General features: G+C 39.0%; 1 protein-coding gene across 1 annotated transcript; it reads right to left on the reverse strand.

Annotated features, from left to right (window-relative positions):
* Positions 1-10,916: 10,916 nt before the first annotated feature.
* LOC136762732 (variable charge X-linked protein 1-like) lies at positions 10,917-12,056 on the reverse strand. Its single transcript, XM_066716292.1, has 3 exons — positions 11,923-12,056; positions 11,149-11,553; positions 10,917-11,118 (listed from the first exon to the last, which is right to left on the reverse strand). Exons 1-3 carry the CDS (start codon positions 12,054-12,056, stop codon positions 10,917-10,919), a joined length of 741 nt encoding a protein of 246 aa, XP_066572389.1.
* Positions 12,057-18,679: the final 6,623 nt, after the last annotated feature.

An 18,679-nucleotide genomic window follows, 5' to 3' on the forward strand; every position in this document is an offset into this window, starting at 1 on the left:
TTACACCTGTCAGTGCTGCATCTCTTCATATGTATAATGGAAAACTATTCCTAAATCGGTAGAAGTGATCAAAACGGTGAGTTTCAAATTTACATTTTTCATGCAGCAGCTGCAATCTTTAGAGCCATTCCTGTGATTTATATATCTTTCTTCCCGGTAGGTAGATGCCACAATTGTATATCTTTGAAAAAATCCATTATTGAAAAATCTCTAGGAACAACTTCCATACAGTGGAGTCTTGTGAGATGCATGGTGTATATAAGTATGTAAACATCTGTATTGTGACAGCTTAGATACCCAGGAGCTAACTCAAATTGGAGTGCAGTTCTGGCAATTGAATACAGATTCCTGAAATACACAATAAATATTAAACCTTCCCAATTTCACTCAAATACTTCTCTTCAAACTAAAAACATCTTAGAGTATCAAATAATATTCCAGATCTTGTTTTCTATGTCAAATCAAGAGGAATGAGTTCCTGGCTATATTGATTTAACCCTGCTATTGGCATTTATCCAGATCATGAAACCATCACTTAGCAATGAATTTGTATGAATGACGGTCACATGCCTTTTTCTTATTGTTACTAATGTTCTTACAGTTAAGGAGGAATCACCAGAGACATGTCTATTATAGCAAGTGGTGTTAAACTGTAGGGGTCGTGACCATTATAAGCACATCATTGACAGTCAATATGACAAATGAGATGGAAATCCACTAATAAAAACATTTTAATTAGATATTTTTCACCTACATTTTTCTAAAACAGCAATGCAATTACATTAATTTCCCTGCAATGTCAAACACTTGTCAGTACTCTATTGAATACTCAAATTAGTGTTTACACAGAGTTTTATTCCATCATGTGGCATTGGGCATGCATCGATTCATGCAGAAGTTATCAGTCCTGGGTCAGGAGAGTGCATGGAGAAGACTGATTTGGGATATCTTTCCATCCCATTTTGCCTTGTTTTATTGCATACAATCCTTTCCAAATGACTAAATAAAGGTGAAATAGTTTATGTTTTTGTTTTTATTTAATGTGGATTTACCCTTCGATGTTATCTTTACACTTCTTCAAGCTAGCCTCAAGCAGGACCCTGAAACTGTTTCTCCCATCCTCTTAAACATATGCCATGACGGAGCTTGGAGAATAAAGCTAGCTTCAGGAGTGTGGAGTCAGCTATCCATAGGACATGGCCTGTTCAGTAAAGTTGATATCGCATGCTCATCGGTGAATGCTTGTGATGTTTGTTTTCAAGAGGTAATATTGGTGTATCTGTATTCCACCTGGATTAAAAACTGGATGTTGTGGATGTTGTAGGAAAATAGAGCCAAGGAAAATAACATTTGCAAGGAGATGTGATTGCACATTTTTATATTGCTTAATTATGACATATTTGATTATTTTCCAACCTCAGCTCTCTAATACTGAAATAAACTATCTTGGTTGGTTGTTAAGTGAGTGGGTTCAGCAGCACAAAGGGGAGATATACTATTTTCATTTTCAAATATGCATGTATTACTACACCTGAAAATAATGTTCTGATAGAAGGAGATTTTTAGAGGTTGGGACATACAGTCAGGAAATTGAGAGTGAAAAACGCATTTTAAAATAAATACAAATGCATTATGTTTAGTGTAGAGTTTTTAGTGCAGCTATGTTGAAGAATACACGAACCACTACAGGAATATGTTACCATAGCAACAAGCATTCTTAAGTTAGGCCCGCAGCTAGCAGTGAGTCCTAACTGCATAAAATCATGAGAGATTATGTTATTAAACCCCCAACCTAGAAATTGCCTTCGTACCTTATTATTGTACATGACAGATAGATAGTAATGCCAGGCAAAATAAAATCCAGTTTTCCAGTTAAGAAAATATGCTGGACCGTAACAGGAACTTTATATTGGATGAACATGGAATTGAAATGTCTGCAAAAAAATTTAAATGGTGACATACTTTCATGGTTCAAGGACAATTATGAAAAAAAAAGATTAATGGACGAAAAAAAATTTGAACATCTAAAACAATTAATGGAGTCTGTAATTAACTATTTCTATAACTTTAAATAATGTACATAAACTCTACCTAGTTTTCAGAAATAACTCCATAGATTTTACATTAATTTTAAACTTATTTTTTTAATTACTCACAAGTAGCAAAAATTAAGTACAAAATACTATTCATTTGTGTCTGTAATGGAAGCATATGCAGACAGACCCCAGACTGCACCCACTGTTTTAGTTCCCACAAGCAACAAAGCCAAGCTGAGAACCCAAGGGAATGAAGTCTCCATAACAAACTACACAATGATTCTAGTTTATTATGTATGCCAATATGTACCACAAAACTCACATTTTTCAAATGATTTTAAAACCCATGTATATCCATTGTTTCTTCAACAGCTGACCTTTATTGCTTACATAAATCCAAATATGCATAGTAAATACGCAAACTAATAAAGAAAAAGTATAAGACTAGTTTACTATGAATTATAAGAAGGATTTTCACTGGAGCCAAGCAAAGGATTTTTTGGAACAAACTATGGTAAATAAAACTAGTTGGGACAAGTTAACATACATCTATAAGTGAAATTATAATATAACTGATGTCTGAATGTTTAGAAGAGCTAAAACAGATGAAGAAAATTAGAAAAGTAATGGCCTTAATATTATGGTCATGAAATATTGATGCTAAATCCCTTAGAAATCACATTTAAATTCTTGCCTATAGAATTAAAAAGTTGAAAGAAAATATACATCAATAATAATAATTCAAAAAAAAATGTGAATATCAGATTTGAACTAGTAACCAAGGAACCTGCTGTGCCTCGGAAACATATGCTGAGAACTGTGAAGCTTTAACATTCACTTCATGTCTGGCCAAGGGCAAGAACCTAGCAGTAACACTAACTACCTCGATTCAGTTTATGTTCAATTAATATGTGTCCTACAGCAAGAATGTAAAAGTTACACTTGCCCAAAGCATGTTGTTTCAAAACGCAAGGAAGGTGACCTCACAAAATACTGATGAAGATACACTGTATATGTAGCGGGTGAGACCACACCCTGATAATTAATGCTTGATTAGTTAATTGAATCTGTTTAAGCAAAGAGAGGGGTGTTGAGTATATATTCAACCCTTGCAGCATTCATTGATACAATGAACTGCTGTTCGTGTCCATCTCTTTGCTGCTATGGGTAAGGACAGTTTGTGAACTGGAATAATATAACGTTTTGCGCTTTTGCGATACAAATGTAATGTAACCTATAGCCCAAGTGTTAGAATATATTCTCTGTTGTCACTGCCCAGTTTTTGGTGTGGTATTTTTTATTATATTTATTATCAAGTTAAAGATTGTTTCTACACCTTACCTATTTTCTGTTAAACACTTTAAATGTATTTGTATTTTGGTTTTGACGCCTTTGAATGTGTACCTATCTGGGTGCTATCAGGGAGGAGTTTATTTCCATAGCGATTGGCAGACATTTATTTTCTGTTATTTTAGAAAACAAGTAAATGTTTATTTGTTTGTATTCCTATTTTATAATAAGGACCTGTGATAGGGCAGAGCATCCTCTATGGACACTTGTTTTTAAGTTATTCTCCCATTTAGTTTAGAAGGGATCTGAGTGGGGATTGTAAAGCGATTGGATTCGGAGTTCCCTTTGCTCCTGGTATAATCAAAGGGTGGCGTAGACCACTTAATTATATAATAACCTTGGGGGGGCGCCACATATATAGTGTATGAATCACATCTTATTTAAAGTTTAAACATTTCAGGAACAGTCAAGAGAACAGAATAACCTTGTGTTGCTGATAAACTAGAACCAGCATTAGTGGCATTGGTAATTGTGGAGCTGTGGATGTGCTGAGGACAGGTTAATATTAATTTCATTTGAAATACTTTCACCAAGCCAGCTGCACTTCAGGAGAGGAGGAGAAAGATGGATAAAAAAATAGCAGCAATATTTATGCTATCAAAATAACAATAGCTGCAACTCCCACATACACAAGAATATTGAATTGAAGCCCTGATGTAAAGCTGGGCACAAAGGGAAAACAAACATCTGAATAAGTCAATAAATCAAACACTATACGAAAAACCCACAAAAACAACTAAGGGTCAGAATTAGCACTGTGGACCGCAGCATGTGAAGTGTGCGAGACGGAAAAGCCAGGATGATGCTGGGATTACACTGAAAAGTAACAGATAATCTATACTGAGCATACAGGCTTGCACCACTAGAAGGAAACATCATACAAAGTAGGCAGCATATGGAATACCAGGCATTAAAAGTGGTGTCAAACAATTTAATATGGAAGTTACAGCCATGTGACATATTTACAGATGTCGGTCGCCATTGAAAAATAAATTGGATGTCAGTCGCAGTCATGACTTCATATGTCTGACTGAGTGACAAATGAGGTAACAAAGAAATGCCAGCCAGACCATTTTTAAACCAAATATGTGTGTTAGCCTGTGTGTGAGTGATTTATATGTACTTCTCTCTCACTTTAGTTACATATTTTTGTATTTCTTTGCATTAGCTACATGATGTTTGAACTGCATTAAACAGTCTGATTGTCTGATTCTCTTTTGTTGTGTGGTAACACTTTACAATACATCTCCCTAGTTACAGTGTACATAGTAGGTACTCAGTAACTACATCTGTTACTCATAAGTACAGTGTACTTAATGTGTAAAAGTGGGCCATGCCCAGTATAGCTCCAAAGGTAGCCTCCTGGTGGGCATTCTTAACAGACAATTGTGTACTTACATATACCGTTAATCATTAGTACACATTAAGTACATTGTAATAATGCATTATTACACTGTTCATATGAGTAACTAACTATACTCAGTAACTACAAACTAATTAGTAACTACAAATGGTGTTACTGAGTACCTACCATTTCATAGATTTTGTGTATTTATTTTCAGCCTGTCACAAACTCAGTTTGGAGGTCTAGACAAAAACACAATAGGTTTAGGGTTCTGGCTATTGTTAGGGCTTATTATGGATTGGCATCTCAACTCTCATGTTATGACAGCCTTCACACTCACTTCACTAAACACCAAACTCAAAACATAAATCTTTTCAAACCCCACCTCTGTTAGACAATTAGGCCTAACCATGCCCTGAACCCACAGACGACCTCTCACGGTAAAAGGAAAACCTGAGTTTAAAAACAGCAAAACACAACCCTAAATAAATTATATCTCTATCCACAATTCTTGAACATGATATCTTCTCCTAGACAGAAGCATAGATAATTTAAATAACTGGTACATGAAAGGGAATGGATCAGCTGAACAGAAAATGAGCTTCAATTTCTTTGAAAGTGTTCAGTCACACAAGGATCCTTGCTAAAGTGGGAGTCTGAACATTATGACGGGGAAAGAAGAGCGGCATAAGGAAATCCAGAGTGGAGGGGCTTGCTTCTTGGTTTCAATATGGGGAATATGATTTATATTGACAAACTGATGGAACATGTAAGTAAAAAAACAACACTGCTCGAATTGCTTCTTTTCTTTAACATATGTTGACAGATTCTATCAAGGACAGTCTAATAAAATTCCAGATTTTAGTAGAGAACCAATTCTCCTTCAGTTTCTCATATTTGAGTGTGGAATCCAATGAGTAAAAGTTATTTAAATGACCTTTTAGAAATTTCTTTGTGTTCAAGCTGTTTTGAAGGCCATATTTAGAGCAATTTATTTTATATTTACTGGGTTATATTATTCATTTGTGTCTTTTTTTAATTGCCTTGCAACCAGTTCTCTCAATCCATAAATCCATCCATCCATCTTCAAAATTGCTTATCCTGGTGAGGGTCACGGGGAAGCCCGAGCCAATCCCAGCAGGCATAGGGCGCAAGGCAGGAATACACCCAGGATGGGACGCCAGTTTAGAGAGACAAATCAATGTAACCCACATGTCTTTGGATGGTGGGAGGAAACCGGAGTACCTGGAGAAAACCCACGTGGACATGGGGAGAACATGCAAACTCCACACAGACAGGCCCCCCAAGCTGGGACTCAAACCCAGGACCCCAGAGCTGTGAGGGTCGCGGGGAAGCCAGAGCCAATCCCGGCAGGCATAGGGCGCAAGGCAAGAATACATCCAGGACGGGACGCCAGTACATCGCCAGGCAACAGTTCTCTAAATCTAGAACATAATATACCACTACATGTGTACGCATATACGTGCATAGAAACCGGGGTCATTTGTTTTCATGTAATTATTATTAGAAATATTATGGAATTTCCAATATTAGAAATATTATTTTGGATATATACCCGTTTTCAATCTAGCTTGACTGTTTTGTAACTACTGTAGCTATTTTGTTGCTCAAATTAGTTAATTGATGTATTTGCAAAGACATACATTCATAAGAGCATTTTAAAAGTATGTTTAGACATTGGTATACAAATCCTACATTTTGCTACACAAATTAGACTTGATTTGCAGAATGGCTGTACAGATTAAAATATAGATCTATATGAGTAGTTAAGATTGTGAAGTGCCAATCAAGCACAATAAATATTAAATTTAATGCATGGCTTAGCAGAGATACTCAGGGGGCACCTTGGATTTTTGGTTTCACTATGCCACCAGGTGGGGTCCAATCTGCTGTATGATGGAATAGCTCCCAGCCGGAGCAAGCTTGAAACATTTCCTGCATCAAAGGATGCACCTCATTTGGCACAATGTGGATCTGTACCGAGGCCGTGGTCAAGGAGAATCTGTACAGCGTATCAAATAAGGGAACACACAGAGATACATACAGAGATAAGCCCACCTAATACCCTCATAATCACCCTAATAATCGCCCATTTAACAGCATTATAACACAATTAAGTACTGACTCTCATTAGATTAGGCTACAATGACTGCTGTGCTTTGTTATTGCTTGTTAAGGATAACTGCAAAAGAATCCAAAAATCTGTGATGTATGCTGTAGCAATTAAATTATGTGAAAAATAAAAAGCATACAAGTTAATGTGTTATAGTGTTAATGAAGCAGTGTTTGCCTAATCTGTTTTTCACTAACATTGGCTCTGCTTGGTCTGAATCTATATAAATTAACTGTAAGGATAATATTTTAAAGCAAAATGTAGTGATTATATCATATATTTACACTTTCAAAAATATTCAAAAACATTAAAGGAACACGTAATCATCACAGTATAACACCAAGTCAATTAAACTTCAGGGATATCAATCTGTCCAGTTAGGAAGCCTAAGCGATTGTGAATCAATGTCACCTGTTTTGGTGCAAATGAAAGTCACAACAGGTGCACTGGAGAGGCAACAGCAAGACAACCCCCAAAAAGGGAATGGTTTTGCAGGTGGTGGCCACAGACAATTGTTCTCTCCTTATCCTTCCTGACTGATTCTTCTCTAGTTTTGTATTTTGCTAGTGTCTTTGTCACTATTGGCAGCCCATTCAGGTTGCATAAGTAGTCCCCAGGTTTGAATCCAATTGAGAACCTTTAGGACGTTATGTATCAGCACATCCGACGCCACCAAGTAGCACCACAGACTGTCCAGGAGCTCACTGATGCCCTGATCCAGGTCTGGGAGGAGATCCCCCAGGACACCATCCGCCGTCTCATCAGGAGCATGCCCAGACGTTGTCAGGAGTGCATACAAGCACGTGGGGGCCATATACACTACTGAGTCACATTATGAGTTGCCGTGATGAAATTCACACAAGTTGGAACAGCCTGTGATTTCAATTGTTTTTTGGGTGTGAGTTTGAATCCAGCCCTCAATCAGTTGGTGATTTTGGATTCCATTGACCGTTGTTATGTCATTTTGTTCTCAACAAATTACACAATGTACAGTAAAGATTTTGATCTTTAATATATTTCATTCATTGAGATCCAATGTCTGATTTAAGTGTTCCCTTAATTTGTTTGAGCAGTATATATACACACAGTACTGTGCAAAAGGTTTAGGCAGGTGTGAAAAAATGCTGTAAAGTAAGAATGCTTTCAAAAATAGACATGCTAATGGATTATATTTATCAATTAATTAAATGCAAAGTGAGTGAACAGAAGACAAATCTACATCAAATCCATATTTGGTGTGACCACCCTTTGCCTTCAAAACAGCATCAATTCTTCTAGGTACACTTGCACACAGGTTTTGATGTTTGGCCCAAACATCTTGGAGAACTAACCACAGTTCTTCTGTGGATTTAGGCAGCCTCAGTTGCTTCTCTCTCTTCATGTAATCCCAGTCAGACTTGATGATGTTGAGATCAGGCCTCTGTGGGGGCCATACCATCACTTCCACAACTCCTTGTTCTTCTTTAAACTGAAGATAGTTCTTATTGAATCTCACTGTATGTTTGGGGTTGTTGACATGCTGCAGAATAGATTTGGGGCCAATCAGATGCTTTCCTGATGGTATTGCATGATAGATAACTATCTGCCTGTACTTCTCAGCATTGAGGAGACCATTCATTCTGACCAAATCCCCAACTCCATTTGCAGAATTGCAGCCCCAAACTGGCGAGGAACCTCCACCATGCTTCACTGTTGCCTGCAGACGCTCATTTGTGTACCGCTCTCCAGCCCTTCGGCTGCCTTCTGCTACAGCCAAATATTTCAGATTTTGACTACTCAGTCCAGAGCACCTGCTGCCATTTTTATGCACCCCAGTTCCTGTGTTTTCGTACATAGTTGAGTTGCTTGGCCTTATTGCCACCTCGGAGGTATGGCTTTTTGGCCTTCCATGGAGGCCACTTCTGACCAGACTTCTCCGGACAGTAGGTGGGTGTACCAGGGTCCCACTGTTTTCTGCCAATTCTGACCTGATGGCACTCCTGCACATCTTCCGATTGCGAAGGGAAGTAAGCATGATGTGTCTTTCATCTGCTGCAGTAAGTTTCCTTGGCTAAACGCTACATCTACGGTCCTCAGCGTTGCCCGTTTCTTTGTGCTTCTTCAAAAGAGCTTGGACAGCACATCTGGAAACCCCTGTCTGCCTTGAAATGTCTGACTGGGAGAGACCTTGCTGATGCAGTATAACTACCTTGTGTCTTGCTGCTGTGCTCAGTCTTGCCATGGTGTAAGACTTTTGACTTTGTTAGCTGAGTTTGGCTGTTCCTCACCCAGTTTTATTCCTCCTACACAGCCGTTTCTGTTTCAGTTAATGATTGTGTTTCAACCTACAGTACATATTGAATTGATGATCATTAGCACCGGTTTGGTGTAATTGTTTAATCATACACCTGACTATATGCCTACAAAATCCCTGACTTTGTGCAAGTGTACCTAGAAGAACTGATGCTGTTTTGAAGGCAAAGGGTGGTCACACCAAATATGGATTTGATGTAGATTTGTCTTCTGTTCACTCACTTTGCATTTAATTAATTGATAAATATAATCTATTAACATGTCTATTTTTGAAAGCATTCTTACTTTACAGCATTTTTTCACACCTGCCTAAACCTTTTGCACAGTACTGTAATTATATATACATATATATATATATATATATATATTCTATATTAGTAATGGGTTGGGGGGTCTATCACAAGAAAGGGCTCTATGTAGGCGGGGTGTGGTCTTGAAACACACAGTAGGGAGGCAGGCAGAGGGTACAAAACAAGCTTGCTGTTGTTTTATTGCTTCCCTTAATGGCAGGCACAGTGTCAAAAAGCAAAACAAACCCTAGCTCTGTCCGAGCACTAACTACAAAACAAACTAACGATAACCGTAAATGCCCGGGTCGGTAGAGCCAAACACCGGGCAGACAGAAGCATAAAGGGATAAGGCAGGTTCTTATTCAAAGTTTGTAATCAAAGTTTGTTACCAGTGGGGGGTTGTCAGACAGTCCAGGGTTGAAGAGGGAGAATGGTCCAGGTCCAGAAAAAGGGTCGCAAGCCAGTGAATCCGTCAACTATGAGCTTCACCCTTCTTTCTCCTGCTCTTCCAAGCTCTCGCCTCGATCTCGCCTCGCTCTGTTGTCTTCTCACCCTCCTGTGCACCTTGCTACCCCAGCCAAGCATGCACACTGGTTCGCTTCCTGCTTCCTTTTCTAGGGGAAGTGGTGGGCGGGACTATGGCCATCAGGAGCCGTGCTGGCTTCTGGGTTTTGGAGTCCTGGAGAAGATGTTTTGTAGTTTCCTCCACTGAAAGACCCGCCCTGATCCCAGCCTTGCCTCTCACACTGCCACACAGCCTCCCCCTCAAGAGTGAAGCCAGGGGCGCACATGATGACGGCCATACCACAGCCAAGCCCCCCTCCAAAAGACACAAGGGGCAGGTGGGTGGGCCGAAGAGCCAGATGGGGTATCCATCTGCTGGGTCATCCTAGCGGTGGATGTGCCATTCCCCCATGTCCTGTCCTTCTCCGTATCGCACCCATCTGGTCCTCAGGGTGGACTGCCATGAAGGTGGCTCCCCTGTTGTTCCCTGATCCCTCCAGGAACCAGGCTTGTCTGGCAGAGACCTCTCTGCTTCCACAGCATCACTTGGCTCCCCTCCAGTCTCTGCTCCAGCCTGGAGACACAGTGGGTCCTGTGCATGCCGAGGTGTCTCCATCACCTTTACTGCAGCCAGGAACTCAGGTCGAGGACAGGAACTCTGGTTGTCCAGGAGACCTGATGAAGGAAGCACAAGAGTCTCACCCTTTGGTTGCTGTGACTCCTCTGTCTTCTGGGATCCTGTTCGAGTTAACTGCAGTGTCTGTGGCAGCTGTTCCTTTTGCTGCTGCTCCAGCTACTCTGGCTGCTCTCCAGATTCAGGGCCTGGTATATTCTTCCCCTCTGATTCAGTGCAGGGGACAACAAGTGATGCCTTCTCCTGGACTGTAGGCACCTCCTGTTCTGGTGTGGCCTCTGAGGAGACAGATGGTGACTCCCTCCTGAAGTCATCTTCTCCTGGTAGCTCCTCAGTGCTCAGGGGCAGACTCTTCTGCCAGACACGGTGGCGGATACTCTTCCATCAGGTATGGTGGATACTCGGGCTCCTCCCTCCAGGGCTCTGGACACTCAGGGTCCTCCCTCTCGGACACGGGAGACTCGAGGTCCTCCCTCCGGGGCTCTGGACAATCGGGCTCCTCCCTCCGGGGCTCTGGACAATCGGGCTCCTCCCTCTCGGACACGGGAGACTCGGGGTCCTACCTCTGGGGCTCTGGACACTCCGGCTCCTCCCTCTCGGACACGGGACACTCAGGTCTCTCCCTCCGGGATTCTGAACACTCGGGCTCCTCCCTCTTGGACACTGGATACTCGGGTTTCGCCCTCTGTGGCTCCAGCGGCAGGAACACCTCAGCCCTCTGTGGCTCCGGCGGCAGATATGGCCAGAGGCTCTCTTGCTCTAGCCACAGCAGGTCCTCTTCTTCCACTCTCCCTGGCCGGTCTTCCTCTTGTCCTGGACATGGAGGGAGGGAGGAGCCCGAGTATCCTGAAGATGAGGAAGAGGTGCTGCCTTCCTCGTCCCACTCCTGGTGTTTTTTTGCCAAGGCAGCAGTTCCTCCCATTGCAGGTCCTCTTCCTCCATGCAGGACATCAGCGACGTCTCCTGCTCTGTCACAAGAAAGGGCTGTATGTAGGCGGGGTGTGCTCTTGAAACACACAGTAGGGAGGCAGGCAGAGGGTACAAAACAAGCTTGCTGTTGCTTCCCTTAATGGCAGGCACAGTGTCAAAAAGCAAAACAAACCCTAGCTCTGTCCGAGCACTAACTAAACGTAAACAATCCCTAACTACAAAACAAACACTAACAATAACAGTAAATGCCCGGGTCGGTAGAGCGAACACGGGGCAGACAGAAGCATAAAGGGATAAGGCAGGTTCATAGTTACAGTCCGTAATCAAAGTTCGTTACCGGTGGGGGGTTGTCAGACAGTCCAGGGCTCAAGAGGGAGAATGGTCCAGGTCTGGAAAAAGGGCTTCACCCTTTTTTCTCCTCCTCTCTCCTCTCTCCTCTCTCCTCTCTCCTCTCTCCTCTCTCCTCTCTCCTCTCTCCTCTCTCCGCTCTCCGCTCTCCTCTCTCCGCTCTCCTGTGCACCTTGGTACCACAGGCAAGCATTGCTTCCTGTTTCCTTTTATAGGGGAAGTGGTGGGTGGGGCTATGGCCATCAGGAGCCCTGCTGGCTTCTGTGGTTTGGAGTCCTGGAGGAGATGTTTTGTAGTCTCCTCCACTGAAAGACCCGCCCTGACCCCAGCCGTGCCTCTCACACTGCCACAATATATATATATATATATATATATATATATATATATATATATATATATATATATATATATATATATATATATATATATATATATATATATATATACACTCACCTAAAGGATTATTAGGAACACCATACTAATACTGTGTTTGACCCCCTTTCACCTTCAGAACTGCCTTAATTCTATGTGGCATTGATTCAACAAGGTGCTGAAAGCATTCTTTAGAAATGTTGGCCCATATTGATAGGATAGCATCTTGCAGTTGATGGAGGTTTGTGGGATGCACATCCAGGGCACGAAGCTCCCGTTCCACCACATCCCAAAGATGCTCTATTGGCTTGAGATCTGGTGACTGTGGGGACCAGTTTAGTACAGTGAACTCATTGTCATGTTCAAGAAACCAATTTGAAATTATTCGACCTTTGTGACATGGTGCATTATCCTGCTGGAAGTAGCCATCAGAGGATGGGTACATGGTGGTCATAAAGGGATGGACATGGTCAGAAACAATGCTCAGGTAGGCCGTGGCATTTAAACGATGCCCAATTGGCACTAAGGGGCCTAAAGTGTGCCAAGAAAACATCCCCCACACCATTACACCACCACCAGCAGCCTGCACAGTGGTAACAAGGCATGATGGATCCATGTTCTCATTCTGTTTACGCCAAATTCTGACTCGACCATCTGAATGTCTCAACAGAAATCGAGACTCATCAGACCAGGCAACATTTTTCCAGTCTTCAACTGTCCAATTTTGGTGAGCTTGTGCAAATTGTAGCCTCTTTTTCCTATTTGTAGTGGAGATGAGTGGTACCCGGTGGGGTCTTCTGCTGTTGTAGCCCATCCGCCTCAAGGTTGTAGGTGTTGTGGCTTCACAAATGCTTTGCTGCATACCTCGGTTGTAACGAGTGGTTATTTCAGTCAAAGTTGCTCTTCTATCAGCTTGAATCAGTCGGCCCATTCTCCTCTGACCTCTAGCATCAACAAGGCATTTTCGCCCACAGGACTGCCGCATACTGGATGTTTTTCCCTTTTCACACCATTCTTTGTAAACCCTAGAAATGGTTGTGCGTGAAAATCCCAGTAACTTAGCAGATTGTGAAATACTCAGACCGGCCCGTCTGGCACCAACAACCATGCCACGCTCAAAATTGCTTAAATCACCTTTCTTTCCCATTCAGACATTCAGTTTGGAGTTCAGGAGATTGTCTTGACCAGGACCACACCCCTAAATGCATTTAAGCAACTGCCATGTGATTGGTTGGTTAGATAATTGCATTAATGAGAAATTGAACAGGTGTTCCTAATAATCCTTTAGGTGAGTGTATAATATATATATATATATATATATATATATATATATATACATATATATATATATATATATATATATATATATATATATATACATAAAACATATCATAGATGTTGACGTTTTTCTATTCCTGACAGGTGTTAATTAGTATTCAAATGTTTTCTGGTGTTGTAGGCAACAGGAGTCATTTAATCAACCTGAGTACGGAGGATTTATACAAAGATAACAATACTCCTGGAAACCTTCCACAGGTTTCACTGGATGTCAAGAGAAAACGTGGTCACAGAATGATGCGACGTAGATTGCCTCCAATTTGCAGTGTGAAATTGCCGGGAAGTAAAAATAAATAAATACATAAATAAATGCATGCACAGATAAAACGTGGGAAGCTGCTGATCCAAAAGGATGCCACACTCCATCTGTTTCAAGCTAGGAATGATTACAAGAGAAATTACACAAATGGGAACACTCGAGAGGGGTTAGGAGGACTCGGCAGAAGAAGTGATTTATGTATGATCTTACGGTTGTGGCCATTTTGATAGCCCAGGCCTGACCGTATGAAGTGCACATTGAGGAAAATCAGCGTGAAGTTCAACCAGGTGACAGCTTGCTCTAATTCTGCAGAGACTGAATAATCATTTTAACACATGCTGCTTTGGGTGCCATCGGGGCTTTCAGTTTTATACACTTCAGTGAAACAAGCTGAAGAGCAATAGGTCACCCCTGTGGGTATTCAGATATAAAGTACTTCTGGCACAAACACACATCAATCAAAATTAATCAATTTTATACCAAGATGGGGCTAGGAGGAAAACAACACTGTTATTTACAGTCAGAAACAGGAAAAAGAGAATTAATACTTTTTATGTTCTTCAAACTTTGTGTCCAATTGGACTTTAAACACTTCATTATATATTTGAAGCTATGGAAGTAAGTGATGTGTAGAACAGCACTTTGTACAAGACCACTCACATATAGCAGTAGGAGTGATGCAGAAGTTTTTAATTTACACACTGTGCAAGCCAGACTTCCCCAAAGGCTTATATATTTTTAATTGCAACAGCTGTTTAAAAAAACACATTTGCTTATTCCAGATACTAAACAACATTCAGCCATACCCATGTCATTCCTCAACAATTATGTTACTGTCATTTGATGTACAAGACATAAGGAACAATATGTAAGGCTGTGCAAGTGGGGCTTAAAAGGTATATGCATACTTTTCCCTTCAAGCTGTTTTAATTATGTATTTTTAAATTCAATATAATAGTTCTGTAACTTTTTAAAGTCAGTGTGTGTGTGTGTTTGTTTGCTTTGTCTTCTTATTTTAACTTAATTGATTATTTTACATACCAATATAATCATTGTCCATTGCAACACAAGGGAATTAAGGTTGTTTGGATTAAGGATTCCATTCATAACTGCGTAACAGTATGTAGGATTACATAGCAGGCAGAGACACATATATTTGTCATAGGACTAATATCTAAAGTTTCGATTTCAAGATTTCAAGATTTCCAACATATTTTGTGAAAATAAAAGATGCATAGCTTTTGTAATTAGAATAAAAGATAAATTGTTCCTAATTCAGCTCACCTATTTCCATTCTAGCTCTGGACAACACATTTTAAAATGAAATATTTAATGGGAGGGGGAGTGAATGTTCCCCAGATCTCCCCCTAATCTTTTCTAAGGGATTCCTATTTGAAAATCTAGAGCTTGAGCTACATTTATAAATATTTGAAATTTGAAAACATTCTTATATAATTCATGAACAAATTAAATTAAGTATTAATGTTGAAGATTCAGACTGAAATTTCCAAAACTTAAGTCATTGTTCTGATTCTGATGTTTAAGAAATACTTCAGTTGCTCCCAGATAACTTAATTTACCTTTTATCTGTCATTTGAAACTAATATATCTGTATCATGAAAATCTTTCCACCACAAACTGTAAAACAAATCTAAAGCCAAAAAATAATTGGTAGTCTACTGGTTGAGCTAAATCAACCATGGCATTTCTCTCATGAACAAACTACCCAGGGAAAAAAGGTTTTCTGCTTTGTCTACACCAGGTGTGATATTTAATTAACAGATATTTGTCAGACTCTACACTTAGAGACCTTATTTTGGTCTGGTTAGACAAGGTAAATAAGATAAACAAGTTTTTTAATGTCCATTGTTTGGACATTAAAGTGAATGTTGTACTCATGAGCATACAACTTCTACTAAATATGAAATGAGGTACATTCTTAAATAATTTAAATTCACTCAAAAAATAAAATGCCTGCAGATTTGATTGATGCTCCACACAGTCCAATTTACTTAATTGGGTCAAACTTTAATAAATTATGAAAGGAAGGAATTACAAGATAGTAACAACAATAGCAATGTGCTAAAATTATAAAGTGTTTCATTATTATTATATGTATTATTATATTTATTATTAACTAGTTTGGAACAACATTGACATAATGAAACCTTTACTTGAGAAAGTCATTCAACTGTTTTATTGCACTTCTTCATGCTAATTAGATTGTCTCTCATTTCTCATTTTGCTGGAATAACAGTGAGAGCTTCTTCCATGTTGATCGTTTCATTCTTTCAACCTACTTTGCACACAAAGGATTACTCATTAGACTTATGTATTCAGTAATAAATCCTTAGCATGCATTCATGAAAGATTAACTCATGTGTGGGAATGGGAATTTTAATTTATTTCAATGCTGTATGAATACAGGTTGAAATACCACCTGGCAGGCTTTGATACTGACTAAGAGTGATGTCACAGAAAGAAAATGGGTTCTCTACTGTTTGTATATGTGTATCAAAGCAGATGGAATGAGCCATAATAATAATAACTGTCACACCAGCAAGCATTGTAGGTTATTGTAAATATATACAATTTTGTAACATTCATTCAATTAAATTCAATTATTCAATTATAGAACCCTAAAGGAAGGATAGACCAAATATTATGTTCTCATTATGATTTTTGAATCTTTGAATGGTGATGAGGTTATAGTATAGAGAAAAAACTAATCTTTATTAAAGACATCTCAAAACATATAGTTAGGTCCATAAATATTTGGACAGTGACACAAGTGTCATAATTTTTGCTCTGTATGCCACCACAATGGATTTGAAAGGAAACAATCAAGATGTGCTTTAAGTGTAGACTTTCATCTTTACTTTTAGGAGAGTTACATCCAAAATGGGTGAATGGTGTAGGAATTACACCCATTTTTATATGTGGTCCCCCCAATTTTAGGGGCTGAAAAGTATTTGTACAAACTGACATAATCATGAATTAAATTGTGAGTTTCAATACTTGGTTGCAAATCATTTGCAGTCAATGACTGCCTGAAGTCTGGAACCCATAGACATCAGCAGATGCTGGGTTTCTTCCCTGGTGATGCTCTGCCAGGCCTGCACTGCAGCTGTCTTTAGTTCCTGCTTGTTCTTGGGGCATACATATTTATTTGCAGTGTTGGCCTGTTTCAAAGGCCTGTGGATTTCCAAACACTTATATTTTATGACACATCAAAGTTTTTTTAATACCTTGATGTAAAAGACAAAATGTTATAAATTATGACTGACAACGGCAAGTTCCTCCAACCAAACACTGACACAAAATAGCTCTTATAGACTTTACAGAATTAAATTCTGTATTTTATAAACTGTCTCAACCATTTAGAAGCTTTTGCACTTTGTTACAATAACTTCCATTCTGTCTCCAGATAACTGTTGTTTAATGAACCAGAGATGATATGTATCCCTCATAAAGCTGAAGCTGCCACAGCTTTTCAGCACCATTAAGGTCCGTGTTATGAAGCACAAAAAAATAAAAATGCATTTTTACAATTTGTACAGAGAAAGGAAGATGTGACAGCAAACTAATTAGGCAGCAATTGAGTTTATAGCCTCACTGGTGTTGAGAAAATGAACTTTAATATTTTGACAACTTCTGCCAGTTTGATGAGCTTCGGGCGGTTTTCCATAAATTATTTATTTTGTATGTTTTTGTATGATTCACAATAAATAAGAAAACAGGAAGCTACAAATTACACTAATTAACTGCAGGTTCAGGTGGGATCATTGCTACTGGCTGTCCAATTAAATTATTTAATTACAAACAATGCTGCAAATTTAATTTTGAAATTTAAATTATGGAAGTTGTCCCCCTTTCAGTTAAGTTTTAATGAATTCATATAATGAGTCCTGGAAAATTATTATTTGATTAGAGTAAGACTGTCCAACGTTTCTATAAGAAGGTGACTTTCAGACTATGGTAAGCTTTTTGTTGGTGACGCAAAGAAATATTTTCAAACAAAGCTGAATGATTTTCGACTACAAATAATACTTTTAACTTCAAATTAATTTACTCTGGATTCGACAGATTGTAAGCAGTTTGTCTACAGTTGAAAATAACAACTGAAGGTGTCTCAATAAATGTGTTTTCCTCTATTCAAATACAGCACTTCAGAAAAAAAAATTAGGAATTAAAACAGTGCTGATGTTTCATACATCAAAACATAACATTACATAATACATAGAATGTAACAGTATATATAAATTAATTAAGGATCTTATTGAATATTATTATTATTTATTAGTATTAATGTATTGGCAGACACCCTTATCCAGGGTGACTAACAATACATAAGAGCAAAGTTTATATAGATCTATTTAAACCAGTGGTGCATAACAGGTCTTTGAGAATTATAGGCAGGCAGATTGAATGGGTTTCTTTAAATCAGCAACAGTTTAAAATTAGTTCTGTTAAGGAAATAATTAATTCAATTAGGTACTATATATCACAGGCTCTTAAGAAATTGAGTTTTGCACTCTTGAGATATTAAGTTCTTGGATTTAGGACATTTGACTGTAATGGAAACAATGCTATAGAGAAAGGCTATGCCACCTACTCTTATATGTATTATTATATTATTAGCAGGACTTCAACCCAGCCGTTATGATATTCACTCAGATGCCCCTTAATTGTTTTTTTGACTCCTTGGCAGAGATCACTTAAATAATTAAGGATTAGCTAGAACAAAGAATTGCAATGAAAAATAATTGAAGTGTAAAGTTTGCCAATCCCTGTCTTAGGGAATAGAATAATTCATATTGAATTGTTTCATTATATAATATATATGG

The sequence above is a fragment of the Amia ocellicauda genome, chromosome 11 (assembly GCF_036373705.1).
Source record: "Amia ocellicauda isolate fAmiCal2 chromosome 11, fAmiCal2.hap1, whole genome shotgun sequence".
NCBI classification, from domain to species: Eukaryota; Metazoa; Chordata; class Actinopteri; order Amiiformes; family Amiidae; genus Amia; species Amia ocellicauda.

Excerpts from the sequence above, each read along its gene's own strand:
- LOC136762732 (XM_066716292.1), bottom strand. The coding sequence starts at position 12,056 with ATGCTTGCCTGTGGTACCAAGGTGCACAGGAGAGCGGAGAGAGGAGAG. Across the intron at positions 11,554-11,922 it reads AGAGAGGAGGAGAAAAAAGG|AGCAGGAGACGTCGCTGATG; the intron begins GTGAAGCCCTTT and ends TTCTTGTGACAG. Across the intron at positions 11,119-11,148 it reads GAGTGTCCAGAGCCCCAGAG|GGAGGAGCCCGATTGTCCAG; the intron begins GTAGGACCCCGA and ends CGTGTCCGAGAG.